Source organism: Ursus americanus, chromosome 27 (assembly GCF_024610735.1).
Source record: "Ursus americanus isolate L20-20 chromosome 27, mUrsAme1.1.p, whole genome shotgun sequence".
Classification (NCBI taxonomy): domain Eukaryota; kingdom Metazoa; phylum Chordata; class Mammalia; order Carnivora; family Ursidae; genus Ursus; species Ursus americanus.
In genome coordinates, this window is record NC_142153.1 from 19,919,530 (window position 1) to 19,939,837 (window position 20,308).

The 20,308-nt window shown below is 38.4% G+C and overlaps 1 protein-coding gene across 3 annotated transcripts in view; it reads right to left on the reverse strand.

Annotated features, from left to right (window-relative positions):
* VPS37A (VPS37A subunit of ESCRT-I) overlaps window positions 1-20,290 on the reverse strand; it is a 45,794-nt gene extending 25,504 nt beyond the window's left edge. Inside the window, exons 1-2 of one of the 3 annotated variants that reach the window (XM_045779369.2) lie at window positions 19,835-20,290; window positions 13,139-13,186 (exon numbers count right to left, since the gene is read on the reverse strand). In XM_045779369.2, coding sequence (XP_045635325.2) covers window positions 13,139-13,186; window positions 19,835-19,959 — 173 coding nt within the window. In that variant the 5' untranslated portion in view covers window positions 19,960-20,290. The remainder of the gene's footprint in view (window positions 1-13,138; window positions 13,187-19,834) is intronic. The other 2 variants (XM_045779371.2, XM_045779370.2) reach the window with 2 other exon arrangements.
* Between the last annotated feature and the right edge of the window lie 18 nt (window positions 20,291-20,308).

A 20,308-nucleotide genomic window follows, 5' to 3' on the forward strand; every position in this document is an offset into this window, starting at 1 on the left:
AGTAAGAAAAGTCTGTTTTTAGTCTGAGTAGCAATGTTCTAGCCTTTTTTGCAGCTAGCTGTTGCTATAGACTTAAGTTCTAGCCAATAAGATAGATACAGGGAGGCTGTGGGATGGAATTACTAGGAAAGCATCTAGACGGAGGGAACAAAAAAAACTAGTATGAGTCCATTTGCTTCTCCTGCCTCTACCTGATAACTGCACTTCTAGCAGCCATCCTGGACCATGAGTGACCTGGAGAATGGAAGTCATACACTAGGGAGAGCTAAGCAGAAAGAAGTAGCTTGGGTTTTAATGACTATGGAATTGTCGAACTGAATTTCTTTTTTGTGAGAGAAAAAAAGATTCTATCCTATTTAACTCAGTATTTTGGGAGTCTTGGCTAGTAGCAGCTGAATATAATTGCCAACTAACAGAATTTCCTTGTATTTTAACATTCTACATTTAGAATTTAATTTACTTTATTGTTAATTGTGGGGATACATTATTAAAATTAAAATCTAGCAACCAAATCTTTTGCAGGTCACTTCAAACTCTAACGAATATTCACAGTATTTCCAAAGGGAAAAATGTTAAGTAGTATTCCTGAGTTGAGGTTGAGAAGAACCTTAATATTCAAAAAGACACAAAACTAATTCAAGCATGAGTACTGTTGGAAGACCTAGCGTCTACATAATAATTAACTTTCATTCTTTTGGTTGCTTCAGCTAATGCTCTGTACTGACATCCCATGGAATGGGGTTAGGATTGAGATGAAGAAACAGCTGAGAACAGACTCAAAAAGATAGTATTAGGACTTCCATAGTTTTACAGAAGTTTCTCTTTGGGATTCAGTTTTGGACTAGAATACTGACAACCTCCTCAGTTGTAGGAACACCATATATAATCAATTAAATGGCTTAAGTTTTCTATTCCTTTGTATTATTTTAGGACTCTCAGGTGTAACTGCTTCAAGGGAATACTGGTCACAAATGCATCCATCAGTTTTAAGCTAAATAGAACATCTTCATGATTAAAAGTATGACCTCCTAAGTCAGGCCTCCTGGCTTCAAATTCTCCCTCTAAACCACTTACTTATGTGATCATATGCAAATTACTTAACCTAAGCCTTATCTCTCAAATGGAAAACAGGGATGTTAAAAGTATCTATCTACCCAAAACAGTTGTTAGATTAAATGAGAGACTACTTGTAAAGCTCTCCACAAAATACCATAATAACTGTTCAATACATGTTAGCTATTATCAAATATGCATTTTGAACATGCATCTAGGTTGGAGCCTGTCTGAATTTGTAGTAAGGGAGATTCTCTGTAGAGGGAGATTCTCTCTTCCCCTCACCTCCCTCACCAAAGTTTTAACTCAGTTTTTGAGTGTATTTTTATAGCAAACAAATTAAAGTGAATTCGATTAAAATAATTTTTACTTAAATTATTGGCTAGAAGTGTTTTTATTGTCTCTACAATTAGAGTGTTGACATTTACTAAGTTTTGACAAGTTTCCTTCATAAAAGAGGTTTAAGAAATAACTGAAAGCAATACTTGTAATATTAGTGAGAGGTGAACTATCATTAACAAATTCCAACACAAGTTAGTCATGGATTAGTTGGAGTTCAGGCCATGCTACTGCAAAATATGGCACTTCAACATCTTGAATATTTTCAGTTGAAGGAGTCTGAGAAAAGAGGAGAAGCAGGAAGGTTACTCTAACCTCCTCCCTGCCTCATACTTCTTCCCTGAAACAGATCATAAAATCCTCATGTGAAATATGCCCTCCTCATACCAAGAGGAGAGTAGCATCCCTACCTCAAAGACAAAGGGACACCAAGAAAAATAGTAAGAAGCCTTGCTAAGCTGCTCCCCTTCGTCCTTGATTATTACAATTACCTCATATTTCTCAACCCATCATATTCTTCCATGACCATGCGGTTTTCATCAAACCTAGCATAAAAAACTCGGGTCTATTTCTTTGGATCTTTGCTTCCTTATTAAGTCATCCATCTCATGGAAAACTTAAATTAAATAAGCTTGTATGCTTTTCTCCTGTTAATCTGTCAGTTTACTTAATTAAAACAAGAACCATTCCCTGAATATTCACAATGTGATTTTGGATTTTTTGCTATTTTAAATAACTTTTAAAAAACTTATTCTAGGGGCGCCTGGGTAGTTCCATTGGTTAAGCATCTGACTCTTGACTTTGGCTCAGGTCATGATCCCAGGGTTGTGGTATCAAGCCCCACATCAGGATCTTAGTGCAGAGCCTGTTAGAGATTCTCTCCCTCTCCTTCTGCTGACCCTGCCCCTGTCATGCACTCTCTAAATAAATACATAAATACTTAAAAAACAAAACAAAACTAAAAAAAACTTATCTAAAAATGATTCATTCCCTCAGTGGGAAAAAAGAACAAGCAAAGAGGATATAAAAATCACTCAGGAAGGCATATACCCAAGATAACCTCTAACACATTGGTATATAACCTAATCTTTCTATACTCACAACCTTATGTAAAACAAAATGCAATTGTACTGTCTACACAATTTTATAACTTGCTCTTTTCTGAATCAGTAAATGCTATTTTACATTATCTCGTTAGAATGGCTGTAAATAATGTTTTATTACATTGTTTAACCTATTCTCTATTAATTATTGAGATTGTTTCCAATTTTTACTATTACAAATTACACTTTGATAAACATTCTTTGAAGACTTATCTTTGAGCTGACAGGTAGCAGTATTTTGAATGTAAATACACACGCAAATTTTAAAGTAATACTGTAACAACACTACAAGAGCAAATTTGAATGACCTTCCATTAATACTTTTATGTTCTAGGTTCTCTGAGAGAAATGAATTACTATGGTTTTGCCTCATTCACTCTGAATAGGTTTGCGATTAAAGAAAGCTGAAATAACAGATAACTATGTTAGTCAGAATGTGTGATTAACTGGCATCCTCATTTCTTCGATAGTCCTTGAAACTATAAACAAAAAGACCTTGACATGAAATAGAAGCACTAGTTATGGTTAAAAGATTCCTTTTGTAGAACAATCATTTATCTCCAATTCACATTTTGTGTAAACTCGGATTTCATAAGAAAGACTTGGTTCAACTAAACAGCTACCAAATATCCACCATCTTGCAAGGAAACAGAAATACAGAAATATGTGTGGCCTTTGAAGGGGCACACAGCCTGAAGAAAAAAATCAAGTGACTAAAAAAGATCAATCCAAGATACTGATAGCATGCATTTCCCAGTGTTGGGTGAATCAACGAATGTTTACAGGTGAACCTTGCAAATAAAGGATTCAGATGCTTCAATAAAGATGGTAGATCCAGATTCGACAACTTCCCTTTCCTACCTAAATCCCTGGAAATATCACAAAAGACTAAACAACCAAATCTGTAACAGTGCTGGAAAGCAAAGAGTAAGCAGACGAACTCCGAGCAATCCCTAAAAGATAAAAAAGATGGAATTAGATTTAAGGAAAAGGATAATAAGGAAAAAAGGAAAGAAAAAGAAAGTAAATACAGGAACTGATGACAACCCAAAACATAAGATCAATGCAAAGTAGGAACAGTTTGAAGGTCGTCCAAGCCCTTGGAGGAAGTCAATGCACACCAAGAGTGTGGAGGGCTGGGCAGAAACATTTCTCAGGGTAATGAATGGGAAGGTATGTGCAACAGCAGGTAGGACAGAGCACTCTCCTCTTTTCCCTGCTTGTTCCAACCAACAGATGGCACTAATATCTGCACCCAGAAGAACACAGTAGGTAGCCTCCCGAAAGTAGCAGTGCTTTAGGAAGCTACTGACTTCCACGGAGCCTCTGTTCCAGAAGACAACTATCAGCTTGTCCCATATTGGAGCGAATCATTTTTTTTCATTCATCACCAGAGGCAGGCTATGATAAAGAGAGCTAAATATCCACCAACAAATCAACAAGGAATCTCCAACACAGAAAGGACCACATCAAAGAGGTGTGAACAAAGCAAAACCAAGCAAGGCAGCCACTAAACTCAAGAAGCCCTAAAACACAAAAGTTAATTCAGCAAACAGAAGACTCTAAATTTGTGTAATTAATATCCTCAGAGAAACAAAACAGCACTTGCATTCACACACAAACACCACAGTTGATATGAAAATGAAAAATTAAGACACTGGACATTTAAAATAAATAGCTCAAATAAATGGTTTGGTGCTCTGTTTGGAAAATGTTTCATACTATATATTCTTTTCTTGGAGAATACTGATGCATTTTAGCATATTAAAGGCTTTGGGAAATTCTAAAGCACATGACTTTTGTTTTTTCAATCTGTTTGACATGGACCACATATTTCACAGAATTCTTTGACATGGACCACGTATTTCACAGTGTTGTGTGGAACACAGCATAATGAAACAGATGTGCAAAGAGCTATAGGAACACAGAAGAAAGCACCTAACCTCAACAAGGGTAGGGGTGGTGGGGTCTTCCAGGAAATAAAATACTCTCTGAACTACATTAAAAATTCAAGCAAGAGTGAACTTGCAGGAAAGAGAATCAGCAAAACTAATTAGACATTCTAGACAGAAGAAACACCATGGAAAAAATTTCAGATATGAAATAACATTGGGTCTCTAAAAGTCTCCATATCCTTTGCCATTAAAAACTTCACATCCTCACTGTCCCTTAAAAAGTAAAACAGAGGCACAATATGGAGACACTTAGGCCAAGTCACTACACTGGGGCTTAACACCTAACCTAACTGCAATCTCCCTGGAGATGTAGTGTTAACCAGTTAGTCAAGAATTTTCTGAACAGCATTAAAAAAGGTGATCGATCAGTCACGTGGGCCTTCTCCATCCCCTCCCCACCCCCGCCCCCAGATGAGGTAATCCACCTAATTAGACCCCCTACCCTTTACCCCTAGGGAAAGGTGACCTTAGCTGGTATAATCCTTTCCTCTATTTTGCTAATAAGTTCCTTGCTCCACCATCCTTCCTATAAAAACCTTACATTTTGTACTAGTGGGAGCTCCCATTAAACACTAGATGGGATGCTGTCCAATTCATGAATCATTTAATGAAGCCAATTACATTTCAAAATTTACTTGGCTTTGTCTTTTAACAGATTTGGTGGCAGCAACAGGATCTGAAGTGAACTTCTAAAGGCCTTCAGGGATAAAGAGAAACACGGGCGTGGCATTCTGTGAATCCTTTTGAGTTCACTGTCATTCATTTCCAAGGAGCTTTGGTGAGCTCCTCTGGGTTTGAGCTCTATTCTCTCTGCATTCAAGCTTGGATCTAATTGGCTTTCCAGTCCAGGGTTTTAATGAGTCAGTCTACACAGACGAGGCTCTAAGAGAGCTCCAGTCCCTTAGCCCTTGGTTCAGTCTACAATTTCACACTGGAATCCCTTCTCCAGTTGTAGTCTGCAGTCTCCATTGACAGGCATTTGGTGGTTTAGTACTTTCCCCAGTTTCAGTCCACAGTCCCTATCCACTAGAGTCCGCTAATCAGCCTATGTTGGGAACTGTTGGTGGCCACTCCCTGGAGTTGGACAGGGTCTGACTTAAGAACCAGACCAGGTCTGGGAACAGACTGGGTTGGATCTGAGATGGACTGGGTCCAGTGTGAGGCCTGTGGTATTGTTTTAAACAAAGGCTAATTGATAATGGGAGTCTCAGAAGCCACGCAAAAGGCGCAAACACTGGTGGGCATGGGTCAAGCATTTAAATTCAAAGGCTATTAGAGCGCTCACCAACTCTAGAAGACTTCTGTGATAGAATAAGTTGGTCGCATTAATGGATTAGATTGACACTGGGTCACCCACCAACCTCAAGACAATTTCTGTGCAATGAGGTACACTGCAAAACACCTCACAATTCCCAACACCATCGCATGTCCCTCTTAGTTATTAGTCTGACTCTGAGAAACACAGAGGCCTAGCTAAAAAAAAGGAATAAAAAACAAAGGATCCTTTATATCCAGAGTTGAACAGGCCACCTTCTGGCATACCTGCTTACCTTATGTCTAAAAACTGTAGTCCCAGAAGTCACAAATATTTAGTTAAATGGCAAGATCGTACTAAAATCAACTTCGTGTTACAATGGCTGTTATGGTAAATGCTCCAATTAGAGAAATAATTAAAGAAGTATACTTGAAAGCAAGGGTTCTTAAACAGAATGGGACACCTATTTTATGTGGTATGCAGAAGCCACCCAAAGGCTTCAAAATTCCAAAGTTTCATTGGTTCACTCCAAAAGGAGAATGAAAAAGAAAGGTACCTACAACAAAGACTAAGACTAACATATAAGACTGCATTAATTCCTACTGCTCTCCTCTCTCCTTTGAGTACTCTTTCTAGTAATCCTCTATCTGAAGTGTCTTTTGACTCCGAAGAGACTATTAGTTAAGTTTTAAGATAAAGACCACCACAGGCTGCAGGCAATCCCCTACAGGTATCTTTCATTCCCGGGTTAAAGGCCCAACTAACAGCCATAGTTAAATAATTTCTAAAGCCCACAGAGGATTCTCAAAAGGTTTTGTAATTTACCTCCTGAGCCAATACAGAGGGAAAAAAAATAAAATATTCCCTTCCTTTGAAAACCAGAACTATTGACTATCAATCCTCTGTCTCCCAGGTATAGCTACTGCCTTTTTTTTTTTTTTAAAGATTTTATTTATTTATTCGACAGAGATAGAGACAGCCAGTGAGAGAGGGAACACAAGCAGGGGGAGTGGGAGAGGAAGAAGCAGGCTCATAGCAGAGGAGCCTGATGTGGGGCTCGATCCCATAACGCCAGGATCATGCCGAGTCGAAGGCAGACGCTTAACTGCTGTGCCACCCAGGCGCCCCAATAGCTACTGCCTTCTTGACTGTCTTGTTTTATGTCCTAAGAATCTGGCTTGGCTTTCAGCCTACCTGGGACAGGCAGGTTGTGTTTGGCTAAATTGGGGGTGACTCTAGATCTGGTAAAGAGACTGTCTTTTGCACCCTCTCTGAGGATGCTGCTAGGGTCCATGAGGTTGTTTAAAACTGCCAGAAATATTTACTGTATGTCCTGGTTGAGACCTGACAAGATACTGGAGAGAATTTACAACTCCGTGATCAGAAATTTGGCCAAATTAGAAACTGATATTCAGAGCCTGAAAAGAATTTTTTTTTTTTTTTGAGACTTTGCCCCTAAGCTAAATGTACCCAGAAGGGGGAAAACACATAGGTGGATGAGTGTGAGTGTCCTTTGATACCATTTAGGTGGCAACTTAATTCTCTGAGGAATTAAAAACAGCTACACCTGTTTTGCAAATATGTTATCACCTTATACCTGTCAGAATGGCTAAAATCAAAAAGACAAGAAGTAACAAGTACTGGTAAGGATGTGGAGAAAAAGGAATCCTCATGCACTGTTGGTGGGAATGCAAATTGGTGCAGCCACTGTGGAAAACAGTGTGGAGGTTCCTCAAAAAAAGTAAAAATAGGAATCCTATTTGATCCAATAATTCCACCACTAGGTATGTATCCAAAGAAAACAAAACACTAATTTGAAAAGATGTATGCACCCCTGTCTATTGAAGCATTATTTGCAGTAGCCAAGATATGGAAGCAACCTAACTGTTCATCAATAGACAAATGGATAAGGAAGATTTGGTAACATATACAAATGGACTATTACTCAGCCATAAAAAAGGATTAGTTCTTGCCATTTGAGACAACATGGATGGACCAAGTGCATATTATGCTAAATGTAGTAAGTCACATTGAAAAAGATAAATGCCATATGATTTCACTCATATGTGTAACCTAAAAAACAAATGAACAAATAAATGAACATACAAAAAGCAGAATCAAACCTCGAAATACACAGAAATAATGGGGGAATAGGTAAAATGCATAAAGGGGAGTGAGAGATTCAGGCTTCCAGTTATGGAATGACTAAGTCATGAGAATAAAAGGCACAGCATAGGGAATATTATCAATGATATTGTAATAAGTGTTACATGGTGACAGATGGTAGCCACTTGAGGTGAGCATAGCATACAGTATAAAGAAGCTGAATCATCATGTTGTAGACCTGGAACTAATGTTAACATTGTGTGTCAACTATACTCAAAAAAAATTTTTTTTAAGTGTAAGAGTTCAAACTTTTATATTACATTAAAACTTAGCCCTAAAATTAAAAAAAAAATAATATGGAAAAACTTAGAAGCAGCGTCTTTTCTAACTAGTGAGTTTTGTGTTTTTGTACCTAATTCATGGCAGCAATTTAAAACTATAAGCTATGAGGTCTCTGTCTACATCTTTATGTTTATGTGTGCCTCTCTCTATATATAGTAAATGTATGGTATTTTCTTCCTCCAGACAGTATTCTTAAAATTAATTTGTAAATTTAGTTGGCTTAAAGATCTATTTAATTGGCTTAAGGAAAACTAACTGCTTATATAAATTAAACTCTCAGAAATATAACAAAAACACCCACGTTTTTCAAGTACTGGGATAATCTAATAAAGCTCGTTTAAATTCACTGGTTTAATTAAAACAGGCATGTCTTTAGAGTTATCAACATTGAATACAATGCAGATAAACAAGTTTCATTCTACCTGAATTTACTAGTTTAATTAAATCTGTTATAATTTGTCAGCAAAAATAACTTAGAATCATGGCAGATTTTGTCTAATGTCTCATAAGTTTTGTGGGTAATCTAAACATGATTGTTGGAGCAAATGATTTAGATGTAAGTGGAGTAAGAATTTACAGTAAGGTTTTTAGCAATTATATTTTATGATATACATGCTTAAAAAATGTTCCACATCTCATTAGCTTGAGATTTAAGGAGTCTTGCTAAATTAAATTAATGATGGAAATGTGGGCGCCTAGGTGGCTCAGCAGTGGCTTAAGTGACTGCCTTCAGCTCAAGTCATGATCCCACAGCCCCACATCAGGCTCCTGGCTTGGCGGTTGAGTCTGCTTCTTCCTCTGACCTTCCCCCCTCCCTTCTCACGCTCTCTCACACTCTTTCTCTCTCTCTCAAATGAAGTAAAATAAAAAATAAAATCTTTAAATGATGGAAATGTATTGAATAGATTATTTCCAAGTAAGATAAAATACTGTTCTTGAACATAGGCTTATTTACTTTTGGTTTATTACAGAGAAACTAAAAGCTACTTAGGTTTGTCAATTCTACACTGGAAAACTGAAAAAAGTATATGCTTCTAGAAATTATGAAATGTATTCATAATTTGTCAATCTAAAAAATGCTGGTATGACAGTTCACTACTCCTTAGTTTTCATTAGAAATGAAGATTTCTAAGGGTTAAGAATTCTAATTAATGTTATTACAACTACTACAAATAAAAGAAACATCCTTGTCTGTAAAGAAAGTAAGAATGTGTGTTTTTGGTACGAGAAGGAATAAGGAATGGAGATACATTTTCTCGATGGGGGAAAAAAAGTAATTTTGTCCTAAAGTGAGGCTGGTTGTTTAAAGAAAAAGAACAGGACAAAATCTGAATGTGAAAAACAAAAAACAAACTTGTAAAGTTTGTGAAAAAGGAATCTTTGGAAAGGTCAGGACTAAGATTAAAATGAGTAAGTTTTAATACGAGAAGTATGAGAAGCGAAATAAGTCAATCAGAGAAAGACAATTATCATATGATCTCACTGGTATTTAGAATCTGAGAAACAAGGCAGAGTACCATAGGGGAAGAGAGGAAAAAATTAAACAAGACGAAACCAGAGAGGGAGACAAACCATAAGAGACTCTTAATCTCAGGAAACAAACTGAGGGTTGTTGGAGTGGAGGGGGGTGAGAAGGATGGGGTGGCTGGGTGATGGACACTGGGGAGGGTACGTGCTATGGTGAGCACTGTGAATTGTGTAAGACTGATCAATCACAGACCTGTACCCCTGAAACAAATAATACATTATATGTCAATAAAAAATAAAAACATTCTTTAAAAAAGTAGAATTTTATTTTCTCTGTTAAAAGGACAAAGGTTTTTTTTTGGACTTTGGGTCTGCTTTTGATAACAGATTGTTAAAGTATCTTTACCTTTTAAGTATTAAGTTTCATAATGATCTGTGATCTTATTTAGGCAAACTCAAAAACCTTTTTTTGATATTTTTGACAAAGTTCCCAAAACCAAATTCTAAATGAAGTCTTTTTGACCTGTAAGAAATTCTGGAGTGCTTCCAAAAGTGTCCCTGGAACATTCCAAAAAATTTGTTCAACTAATTAGGCTTATCTGATATATTAAATTACATAGGAAGCACTGTCAAGTAAGAAGTAATACTATGTCTTCTTCATATTGTAAGATTGTGGCATATATGGATAAAGTTCATTTTACTTCTACAAAAACTGGCCCCTCATTGCCAGATTTTTGCCATCCTGATGTCCTTGTAACAAGGCAACAGTCTGCTCCTGAATCAGAGAAATTAAGATGGGTCAGCAATGGCTGTAAGATAAATGAACAGCTGGGGCTATGGGAAACCAAAGATGGCTGCTCGGTAATTCTCAGCGCCCAGTCAAATCCCATTTTTTGGTTTTTGCATTCCTTCACCCACCATAGTGCATTTAAGATGACTAAAATTATGAATTAACACTGGTGGGGAGATTTCTTTTTTTTTTTTAAAGATTTTATTTATTTATTTGACACGGAGAGAGACAGCCAGCGAGAGAGGCAACACAAGCAGAGGGAGTGGGAGAGGAAGAAGCAGGCCCACAGCGGAAGAGCCTGATGTGGGGCTTGATCCCAGGACCCTGGGATCAGGCCCTGAGCCGACGGCAGATATTAAGGACTGAGCCACCCAGGCGCCCCTGGTGGGGAGATTTCTACCTAACAAGTCCATAATCCTAGAAAAATAATCTTTGTCCCAAGAGGCCAAACTCCTCTTCTCTCTGGACCCTTTGAACACCTGAAGCTGGACTTCATTCAACTGCCTCTTAATGTGGGTTATCAATACGTTCCTGTTACTGCGTGTATGTGCTCTGGATGGGTTGAAGCCTTCCCCTGTTGCAAGGCTAATGCCCTCCCAGTGGCAAAGAAAGAGAGAATGTTTCCCAGTTAGGGTATACCTTCCACAATATCATCAGTGATCAAGGCACCCACTTCACTGGACAAATTATACAAGCCTTCGTGAAAAGTCTGCAAACTTCTTGGAATTATCATAATCTCTATCACCCTCAACCAGACAAGGTCAAGAGAACTAATGAGATCCTTAAACTTACAATTTCCAAACCTGAAACTACTGGACCTCCCTGACCTCAAGTATTGCCTTTGATCCTGTGGACTATTCACAGTACCCCACTGGAAAACAAACTCACCCCACACAAGATAGTTACTGGCACACCAATGCCTATTGGTCTACAACCTTCTGTTGATCCTGTGTCTCAAGCTAGTATGACCAACGACTCTAAGTGTCTAATGTCTTACGCTCAAGCCTATCATCAATAGGCTAAAAAGTCCTTCCCAGATCCCAATCCACTGCTTATAGTCTAGGGCCTGGTGACTGAGTACTCTGAAACCAACATCAGAGGAAGACAGCACTTAAGTCTTGTTGGAAGGATCCTTACTAAGTGCTTCTGACCACTGCTCCCAACTAGAAGATGCTGGAGACCTCTGAATCAAACTGACAAGGAAGTAGCTGATATTGAGGTAGACTGCTTCTAAAATTACAAGTGCTTCATACTTTAATGAAACGTGAAACCATGAAACCACTTCTTCTTTTTGTATCCTTTACTCTGGCATTTCTCTGCAAATATAACATCTGCATCTGTATGTCCCTGGCCATCGCTAAGAGGGGTAACCTCTGGAATTTAGAGCAAACTTTTATTTCAGGCTAGGAGAAACTCTAACTGTGCCCCTAACTTTTCACAAGCAAAATAAGACATTTCAATGGTTGACTCTCCTGAGTTTACACTGTTGAGTTAGAAAGGACCTACCAGAAGGCTTTCATGATTCAGCATTCACTCCTTTTGGCAGGTCCCTACCACCCTGGCTAGGGATAAATGTAAATGAGATTATGATCAGAAACTTCTTAATTCCTGAAATTGCAGAATCCACTGCTAAAGCATTAGCTGTCCAGTAAAAACCCTTATATTCTCTGGCCAAAGTTCTCTTTTTCCCCCCCAAAATTCTTGACAATAGGATAGCCCATGATTATCTTTTAGCTGAGTAAGATTATCTGCTGTGAACAACCTCACCTGCTGTCTGCTTGTAGATTAATACTTCCAGGGTAGTTGAAACTCAATTATATAAAATCACTGAGCAAACCACTGCCTTAAAAGAGTGACACCTTCAACAGGGTCTTTCTTTGACTAGTTTGGGTCTTAGGGACCATTGCTCCAAAGTGCACTCCAAAAACTGGAAATTATTCTGTTTACAGTTATCATTAAAAATCTCCCAGGTGCACCGTATCCTCTCAAAAGCTTTAAATGCATATTTGTAGCGGATAACTACCAAGTGGATGATCTCGGAGACCCTTGGAGTCAAAGTGAAGAGAATAACCCACTTCTGTGACCCGTGAATACTGTAGGCAGATATGGCTAAAGGTCCCCAGAAAAAGAAAGATGATGCATAGCTTTGGGGACACAACAGAAGTCACTTTAGAACCCCAGCTATTTTTGTGACCTATACCCCATCAACTGGCTCTACGTGACCAAGAGCACTTCTTGCAGAGCTTACTAGAAGGCACTGGAATTGCAAAGGAATGCAAAAACCTCAGTAGTTAAGGATCTTAAGGAAACAAAAGGGAATGCAAAAAGCAACATCAGGCCAGGAAAATAGCCTAACCATATCAGAGATAGTAAATCAATGGTAAAACTCCCCACGCTGGTTCAAAAGTGAAAGTTGATCTAAGGTACATTCTTAAGTCTTTTTTTTTTTTTTGGATTTACTTCCCCCTCCCCCCACCCCTTAAGCACTCAGACAAGGGACTAACTGGAGCCGGAGAATTAATGATGCTGACCCTTGCTGGCCCTCTTAACTTCAATCATCTAGGACTTGGACTCTGTCAACTTAGGATGACTTTTACCCTGATTCTGTACTGAAATCTCCTTTGACAAGTCCCTCCACCAATATGCATGCACCCTTAGCTTAAAACTTCCCTTATTTTGTTGTTCGAAGAGACACTGCTTTGGGAAATATCCCCAGTGTTTTCCTTACCTGTTGCAAGTAGAATTCTTCCTTTTCCACTCTTTGGCATGGTTGTGTCTTTTGATGATGCCCACGAAGAGGTGAACCCAGTTTTGGGTTACAATATCAAGGTGTTAAAGCAAAAAAAATCATGACCTATGATGTCATAAGAAGGAACAACAAAAACTTGGCAAACTTCAGAGCCACAGCTGAGAGTGGTGATAATGCCTTAAATTTTGACCACATCTCTCAGGTAAGCTGAGTCTGATCAAAAGGGGAGTAATTATTAAAAAGAAAACCAAAGGCCCCAAATGGAGCTTCTTATGCCAAGTTGCCTTGCCTCCAGAAAATTCCTGATCAGCACCAATGAAGTAATCTGTCATATGGGCCCTCTTCATCCCCCAAAGGAAGTTAAGCAATCCAATAAAATTCCTTGCCCTTCCCTCTAAGGGAAGGTGACTTTACTTGGAACAATTCTTTCCTTGCGCTAATAACTTCCTTGCCCCACTCTCCTTCCTACAAAAAACCCTTCCATTTTATACAACTCCCTGGAGCTGCCGTCTACTTGCTAGATGTGATGCTGCCCAATTCATGAATCATTAAATAAAGTCAACTAGATCTTCAAATTTAACTCAGTTGCATTTTGTTTTTTAACAGTCTGTTGACACTTTCCATTAGTCACATCACCATCTTCTGTGAAAACCAGGCATTAAGCTAAGGAGGCTGGGCTTTTCTGGGCAAGAGTTAAGAAACTACTGAAAGGAGGGGCGCCTGGGTAGCGCAGTCGTTAAAGCGTCTGCCTTCGGCTCAGGGCGTGATCCTGGCGTACCGGGATCGAGTCCCACATCAGGCTCCTCCGCTAGGAGCCTGCTTCTTCCTCTCCCACTCCCCCTGCTGTGTTCCCTCTCTCACTGGCTGTCTCTCTGTCACATAAATAAATAAAATCCTTAAAAAAAAAAAAAAAAAAGAAACTACTGAAAGGAATACACGGTCATATTTAAATTTTAGGAAGATTACTTTGGTGACCATGTGGGGAAAAAAATTAAGACTGAAGGCAGAGAAAATAGTTGGAACCCAGTGACAGTAGGGATGCGCTGAGTGGAAACAGGACGACCAGGTTTTTGGCTTAGGGAGTAAACAGTAGACAGCTTGGAAGGAGCTGAGGGGCGGGAGGGGAAGAGTAGATGTGGCTGGATTAAACTAACAATGGAGAAATGACTGCTTGTGTGGTTAAATTCCTTTAAGCAAGTACAGACTGATACTACTAAGGTGAAAATTAAAGAGAGTACCTGAGCTGTTATGATCTACACAGGAAAAATGTTCTTAAATGGTAATATGATTTATTATGTCATATACTCTGCAATTGTAATTTTTAATCACGGGGTATAAATGGACTATATGATTTAATGTATTGAATTTAGATCCACTTAATTATGTGACTGACATAATTTTAAAGTTCACTCTAAGAGCACTATGTCCCTTTATAGAGTCACAGTGTTGGCATTTTGTAGATTTCCATAACTTCTATAGGCATAGCAACTTCTTGTAGGATTTTTTATTGCAAAAAGTTAAAGTGATTCCCTTCCACAAAGAAGTTTTAATCTCAAATACCTATAAAAGATAACATACTGTTGCTTGTAGCACAAAAGGGAGTTAACTGAAAACTAGGGAAATGCAGAAAGGAAAGCCCAGTAAATGAGGCAGCTACTTTTCAGCTCAAAGCAAACGTTGCTATGTGGAAGAAATGTCAGATCTTCCAGATCTATTTTAAAAGAAAAGTTGGAGGGGGCAATGGCTATATGGGAAATCTCTAAACCTGCCACTTAATTTTGTAGTGAACCTAAAACTACTCTAAATAAAGTCTTGTTCATCTTCAAAGTTGAACATCTGGATATTTGAATGAAAAATCTTAAAATTATAAATGCCAGCGATGGATCCATATTTTTTAAAATATGTAATATTAAACAGGTTAAAGCATATACACATATCTTCTCATTACAAATTTGTTGTGCTACCAAGTTTGTGTATGAGTCCTGTTGAGCCAACAATAAAATCTATAGGAAAAAAATTATGGAATTTAGGCTTACTCAGAAACCCACGATTTTAGAGGAGAAAGTTTTATTAACTGTGAACAAGGGGTTAAACTTAATAGCTAGACGGTAGACACAGTAGCAGATTCTCCAGAGATAAAGGTTTAGGCAATCAGAATGAATAATGGTATCCAGGGACTGGCAGCAAAAGAAAATTCCAAAACAATTTTTAAGGACTATGCAGATTGAAACAATTATTTTTAAGAAACAAAAATAACTATTTACCAAGTACCTACTAGTTTCTTTACATGTATATCTAAAATTCTTCAAAACAGGTACATTTCATTTGTGAGGAAACTATCTGAAATGGACTTGCTTACTGAATGGCAAGTCAGAAGAATTCCTGCCAGAGGTAAATGAGCTATGGGTGAGCTTGTGAGGGATTCACAAACAATAAGCTGGGACAAGCATGTAGGCTAATAGGCAAAGGTTCCATGCATATTGACTCTATGCAGTGGAAAGGAGGAATATAATTTGTCATATGCTTACTATGTGTCAGGTATGCTAATAAATGCTCATAAATATCACTCAAATATTAACAATTTTTCATGATAGGAATCACAATTCCTGATTTTACAAATGGGAACTGCAGGCCCAGAGAAGTTGAGTAACTTGCCAAAAGGTCACATTGCTATTGTGTGTTAAAGCCAAATTGGAATCCAGGTCAGTTTGATTACAAAGCTTCCATTCACCTAGGTCATGCTGCTTTTCCTAAGGACAGTAATTTTTGCTGACTTCCATTTATGTTGCTCAAATTAATTTTGTCTTTTATCTCTAAGAGAGCGCTCACATCCAGGAACCTGAGGAAGCAACACAGACTTTCACAGTTGGGCAGGGCAATAAGAGATCAGGCAATTAATTGTTTTACTTCAGGGGTCCTAAGGACTATTAAGGTTATCTGAGCATCCAAGATTGCCCTGCCAGTTAATGGTACGTCAGTGTCTCCTAACTTTTGGTTCAGAGCCTCTTTCATTAAGATTATTCATGGAGACTATTCATCATAATAGAGTGAAAGAGAAAAAAGCAATTCTGACAAACATAGTAAGTCCCAAATTAGATTTCCTTATTAAATATAAAATAAAGGTAGCACCAGAATTACTTTGTAATCATTAAAATGAATGCAGAAGTCCTTTATTTAAGAGAGCTGATGCCCCTAAGTAAAAGATAATAAAGATTACTTCTGTATAACTTTGGATTTAAATAATTACCATGGCCAACACAGCTCCAGGTTACTGTTTTAGAGCTAAGGAAACAAAAGAAGCTAACTAACTTAAATACTGTTACGAGATGAGAAACCAGGATAGTTAGAATGGTTAACTGTTAAGACCATCAGTTTTTAGTATTTTTTGATTATAGTACAATGCAGGGAAATAATTAACAGCTTCACTTCAGAAGAATCTTTAAATATTGGGACTAGTGAGTATCAGGTGGGATATTTTCAACTGCAAGTAATCGAAAGTCCAGGTTCAAAGTGGCTTAAACAGTGAGGGGTTACTAAACTTAAAAAGGACTAAGTCCAGAGGTATGAAAGGTTCCAAAGCAAAGATTAATTCAATATCACAATATTATCGTGGGCAGTCCATCTTTCTACTCTATCACATTCAGTAGTCAGCCTGCTTTTCATGATCCAAGCAGTTTCAGATGTCCCATGTAACAATATCCAAAACATAAGAATTTCCTTTCAAACATCTCTATTACTCAGAAAATGTTTTGAGTAGCGCCCCAGCAGACTTCTCCTCCAACTCCCATTAAACAAGCTTAGGTCAAGAGTCCTGCTTCCACAATAACTTGCAGTGAACGACGGCCGTAAACAATCATTATTTGAGCAGTCTCCCTTAAATGTATGATCCTGCATACTGGGAAACCAGATTAAAACTGGTGTTTTTTCAAGAAGTCAGAGAAAATGGATTTGGGTGGGAAACCAAGAGTGTCCTTCAGAGTGAACTTCTTTAGGAAGTAGAAGAAACAACAGAACTAATTCTACGCCTGCCCACCAAGACAGGAATGTTAGTGGTAAAATGAATACTGAGATGACTGTTATTCAGAAAGTGGAATATATTACTTGAGCCTAGTCTACATAACTTCCAGCTTCCATTTTCATAGTGGACAAACATGTTATTATGCTTTGGTTAAAACTTCTGTTTGTCATCTATGACAGTTTCCCACTTGCCCTGCCTTAACAGTATGCTTAACGTGAGGAAATAAACATAAAATTCAGCTAACCTTTAGGAGACGCCTGATAAAGATGAGGCAAGAATTACTTAAGGTAACTAGAAAAGGAGTTTACACTAATTTAAGGAAGGGAATCAAACAGACTATCTCCTACAATGGAATTTTTTGAATTATATGGAGTTAAAAAAGAAGATAAGAGTTGGAAAGTATAAGAGAGAATGGGGTTAATGAGGAGGGCAGAAGTTGGATACTTTCCTTGCTTAGAAAGAGCTGTTGACATTACATCTGTAGAAGGGATAAAGTATGAAACATTAGGGAAGTGGGCCCCATGCAACAAGATACTGATATTTATAATTTAAGAAGTTTTTGTATTATTCATTAAAATATCATCTGAAACATTCAACTTTTGCAGAATGCACCTTCAAAATCACCAATCACAATGTCTTACTGCACAACAATCTTTAAGTATGTTATAGTACTGAAATTTGATTATCCAAGCAACATATTATTATATACTGTACAAATATATCATTTTTACCAGCTAGCTTTACAATGTATGTCATGAGTTCGAATGGCAGATTTAACAAGAACAGATGGATGACACTTCTTTCTAGCATTGTACCATTCCTTGAAAACTGAAACTATATGACCTAATTGTCTCCAAAATTATCCAAGTATAGTTTATAAATGTGAAATATTTCAATAAAATAAAACTACAAGTATTTTTATAAAAGAACTTAAAAGCTTAAGCTAATTCCAGAACTCCTTAGATTTGCAATTCTTGTTTTAGAATGTCACCTTATTTGGGAGGCCAAAAAAACACACCAGAAATTTCAAATCAGTCACTACCCTTATTTACTAACCTTAGCAGTAAGAGGCTTTAAGAGTATTTAAAAAGTTCAACTCCAATCTCAAAGAATAAAAATTTGCCAGCAGTGAGAATATTTAACAGAATATACTAAAGGCTTAAAGGCAATTAATTCCAAAGGTGTGGTTCTAAAAAATATTTTGGCTATAATAGTACTAGTACAGTATATAAACAATCTTCCAAGCTGATACTTCCTAAGGAGACAAACTTTTGTTATGCTTGTTCAAAATGAGTCAACTTATCTTATAAGCATATCTTGTAAGAGTAGCTCTTACAGGTTAGTACAGAACACTATTTAGAATAAGACTGCCGTAAAAAAAAGAATAGGATTGACTTGGAGAACTCTGTGAACTTACTTTTCCAGAAAGAAAGCCACCATTAAAACAAATAGCATGCCACTCCTCTGTTAAATACCATAAATTTTCAGCTTTTGAAAGTTCTGAACAAGCAGAATTGGGACAAAGAATCAAGAAACATCTGAAGGTCAATCAGCAACAGCCCTTGTTTTAGCCCTATTAACTTTGCAGTGAATTTTTCTTTTAACAACATATTTTATTTCAAACTATTCTATACTGTAACTTGCTTGGGAAAAATTATTAAAAGTAACAGATAAAATGGCCCCTAATATGGTTCATTCAACCGGAAATTAATTTTATTGTCTCATAATATATATATTTTTTAATTGCATGAAAAGTCTATTTAGAAAAGGGGGTTGATTGATGTTGGCACCTTTACAAAGACATGCTGTGACACCGGTAAGTAAATAAATTTGCATAATCCATAAAAGGAGGCAGTTCAAATTTTTGTAAACCATTAGAGACCACAAAGATTTGCAATATAAAAGGCTGAAGTTTAGGTAAAAACAGTTGAAATAATTTGAATTGCAACATATTTCTAACCCGACCATGCTGAAAATGAACAACTCATAAGACAATAGATTAACATGAATATAAGGCAATTCCTAGGTGTAGGAATAAGAATAATAAAGTGAGATGTAGAGACTAGTAGTTTGCCAGAATGGGACGAGGCTGTTGGAACCGTGTAAATCTTAAAGACTTAAGAAGACTGAGTATGTCATTCCCAACCAAAAAGAATTCACTGATAAAACCTTTGGCTTCTCTTTCCTTTTATGTTACAACAGCTTTTTCTCCCCCCCTCCCAAATTTTACGCTCTGTGAAACCTGGAGATTACTCTTTACAGTTCTTTTTAGACAAGTACGGTACTTTAACAATTCTGCTAATGTGGCAATCAGGTGGGCAAAGGGAAAGGCTAGTGAGGAAGCAGAGCAAAGCAAAGGATACTGGATACAGACCATAAAACAGATTACAGCCAAAACTGATGTGTCAGGAGGGATGAACAAGTCAGAACTGGAAGAGCTGAGCCGGGGTGAGGCAAGAGGGAGGGATAAAGGGTCCGGAGGAAAATCCTGAACATGGGTCAGGAATAGAAGAGCAAGCGTGTGACCCAAGACGAAGGGAGGTATGTCAAAAGGAGGCAGCTGGCGGGCAGTAGGCCTAAGGAGCTACGTGTGGCTATGAATTGCCCACCCTCCCGCCCTACTTTTTCCTCCGGTCGGAGGGGCAACGACCAGTCACCTGGAGTGTGAATTCCGGAGGGACTCTATGAGGCGCTGCTTCTGCTGTTGGAGGCTGGTGAGGCCACCGGGGGACCCAGCTGCGGAGGAGGAGGCGCTCTTGGTTAGGGGAAAGAGCCAGCTCATCCTCCACGGGTCCCCGGGCCCGAGGCCCTAGAAGGCTCTGGCCTGCTTCTCCCAGCTGCTCAACCCGGCGGTTCCCCAGCGACAGGAGGAGCAGTCCGAGACGCCCGGGTCCCAAGGGCGGGGGGGCCGCGTCTTCTCTAAGCAAGCCCGGCTGAGGGGTCCTTAGGTCCTGGGCGAAACACTGTAACTGTGGGCAGCTATACAGAGGAAAGTAGCCACCCGGGAAGGGGAGCTCTACCCTCACGGCCCCGACGCCGAAACCGGTCAGCGCGGCAGCCTGACCGCCAAGCCTTCCACCACCCCTGCTTCCGTCACCGGCGTGCTCCGCCCCCTCTGCGTGTCGCGTCAT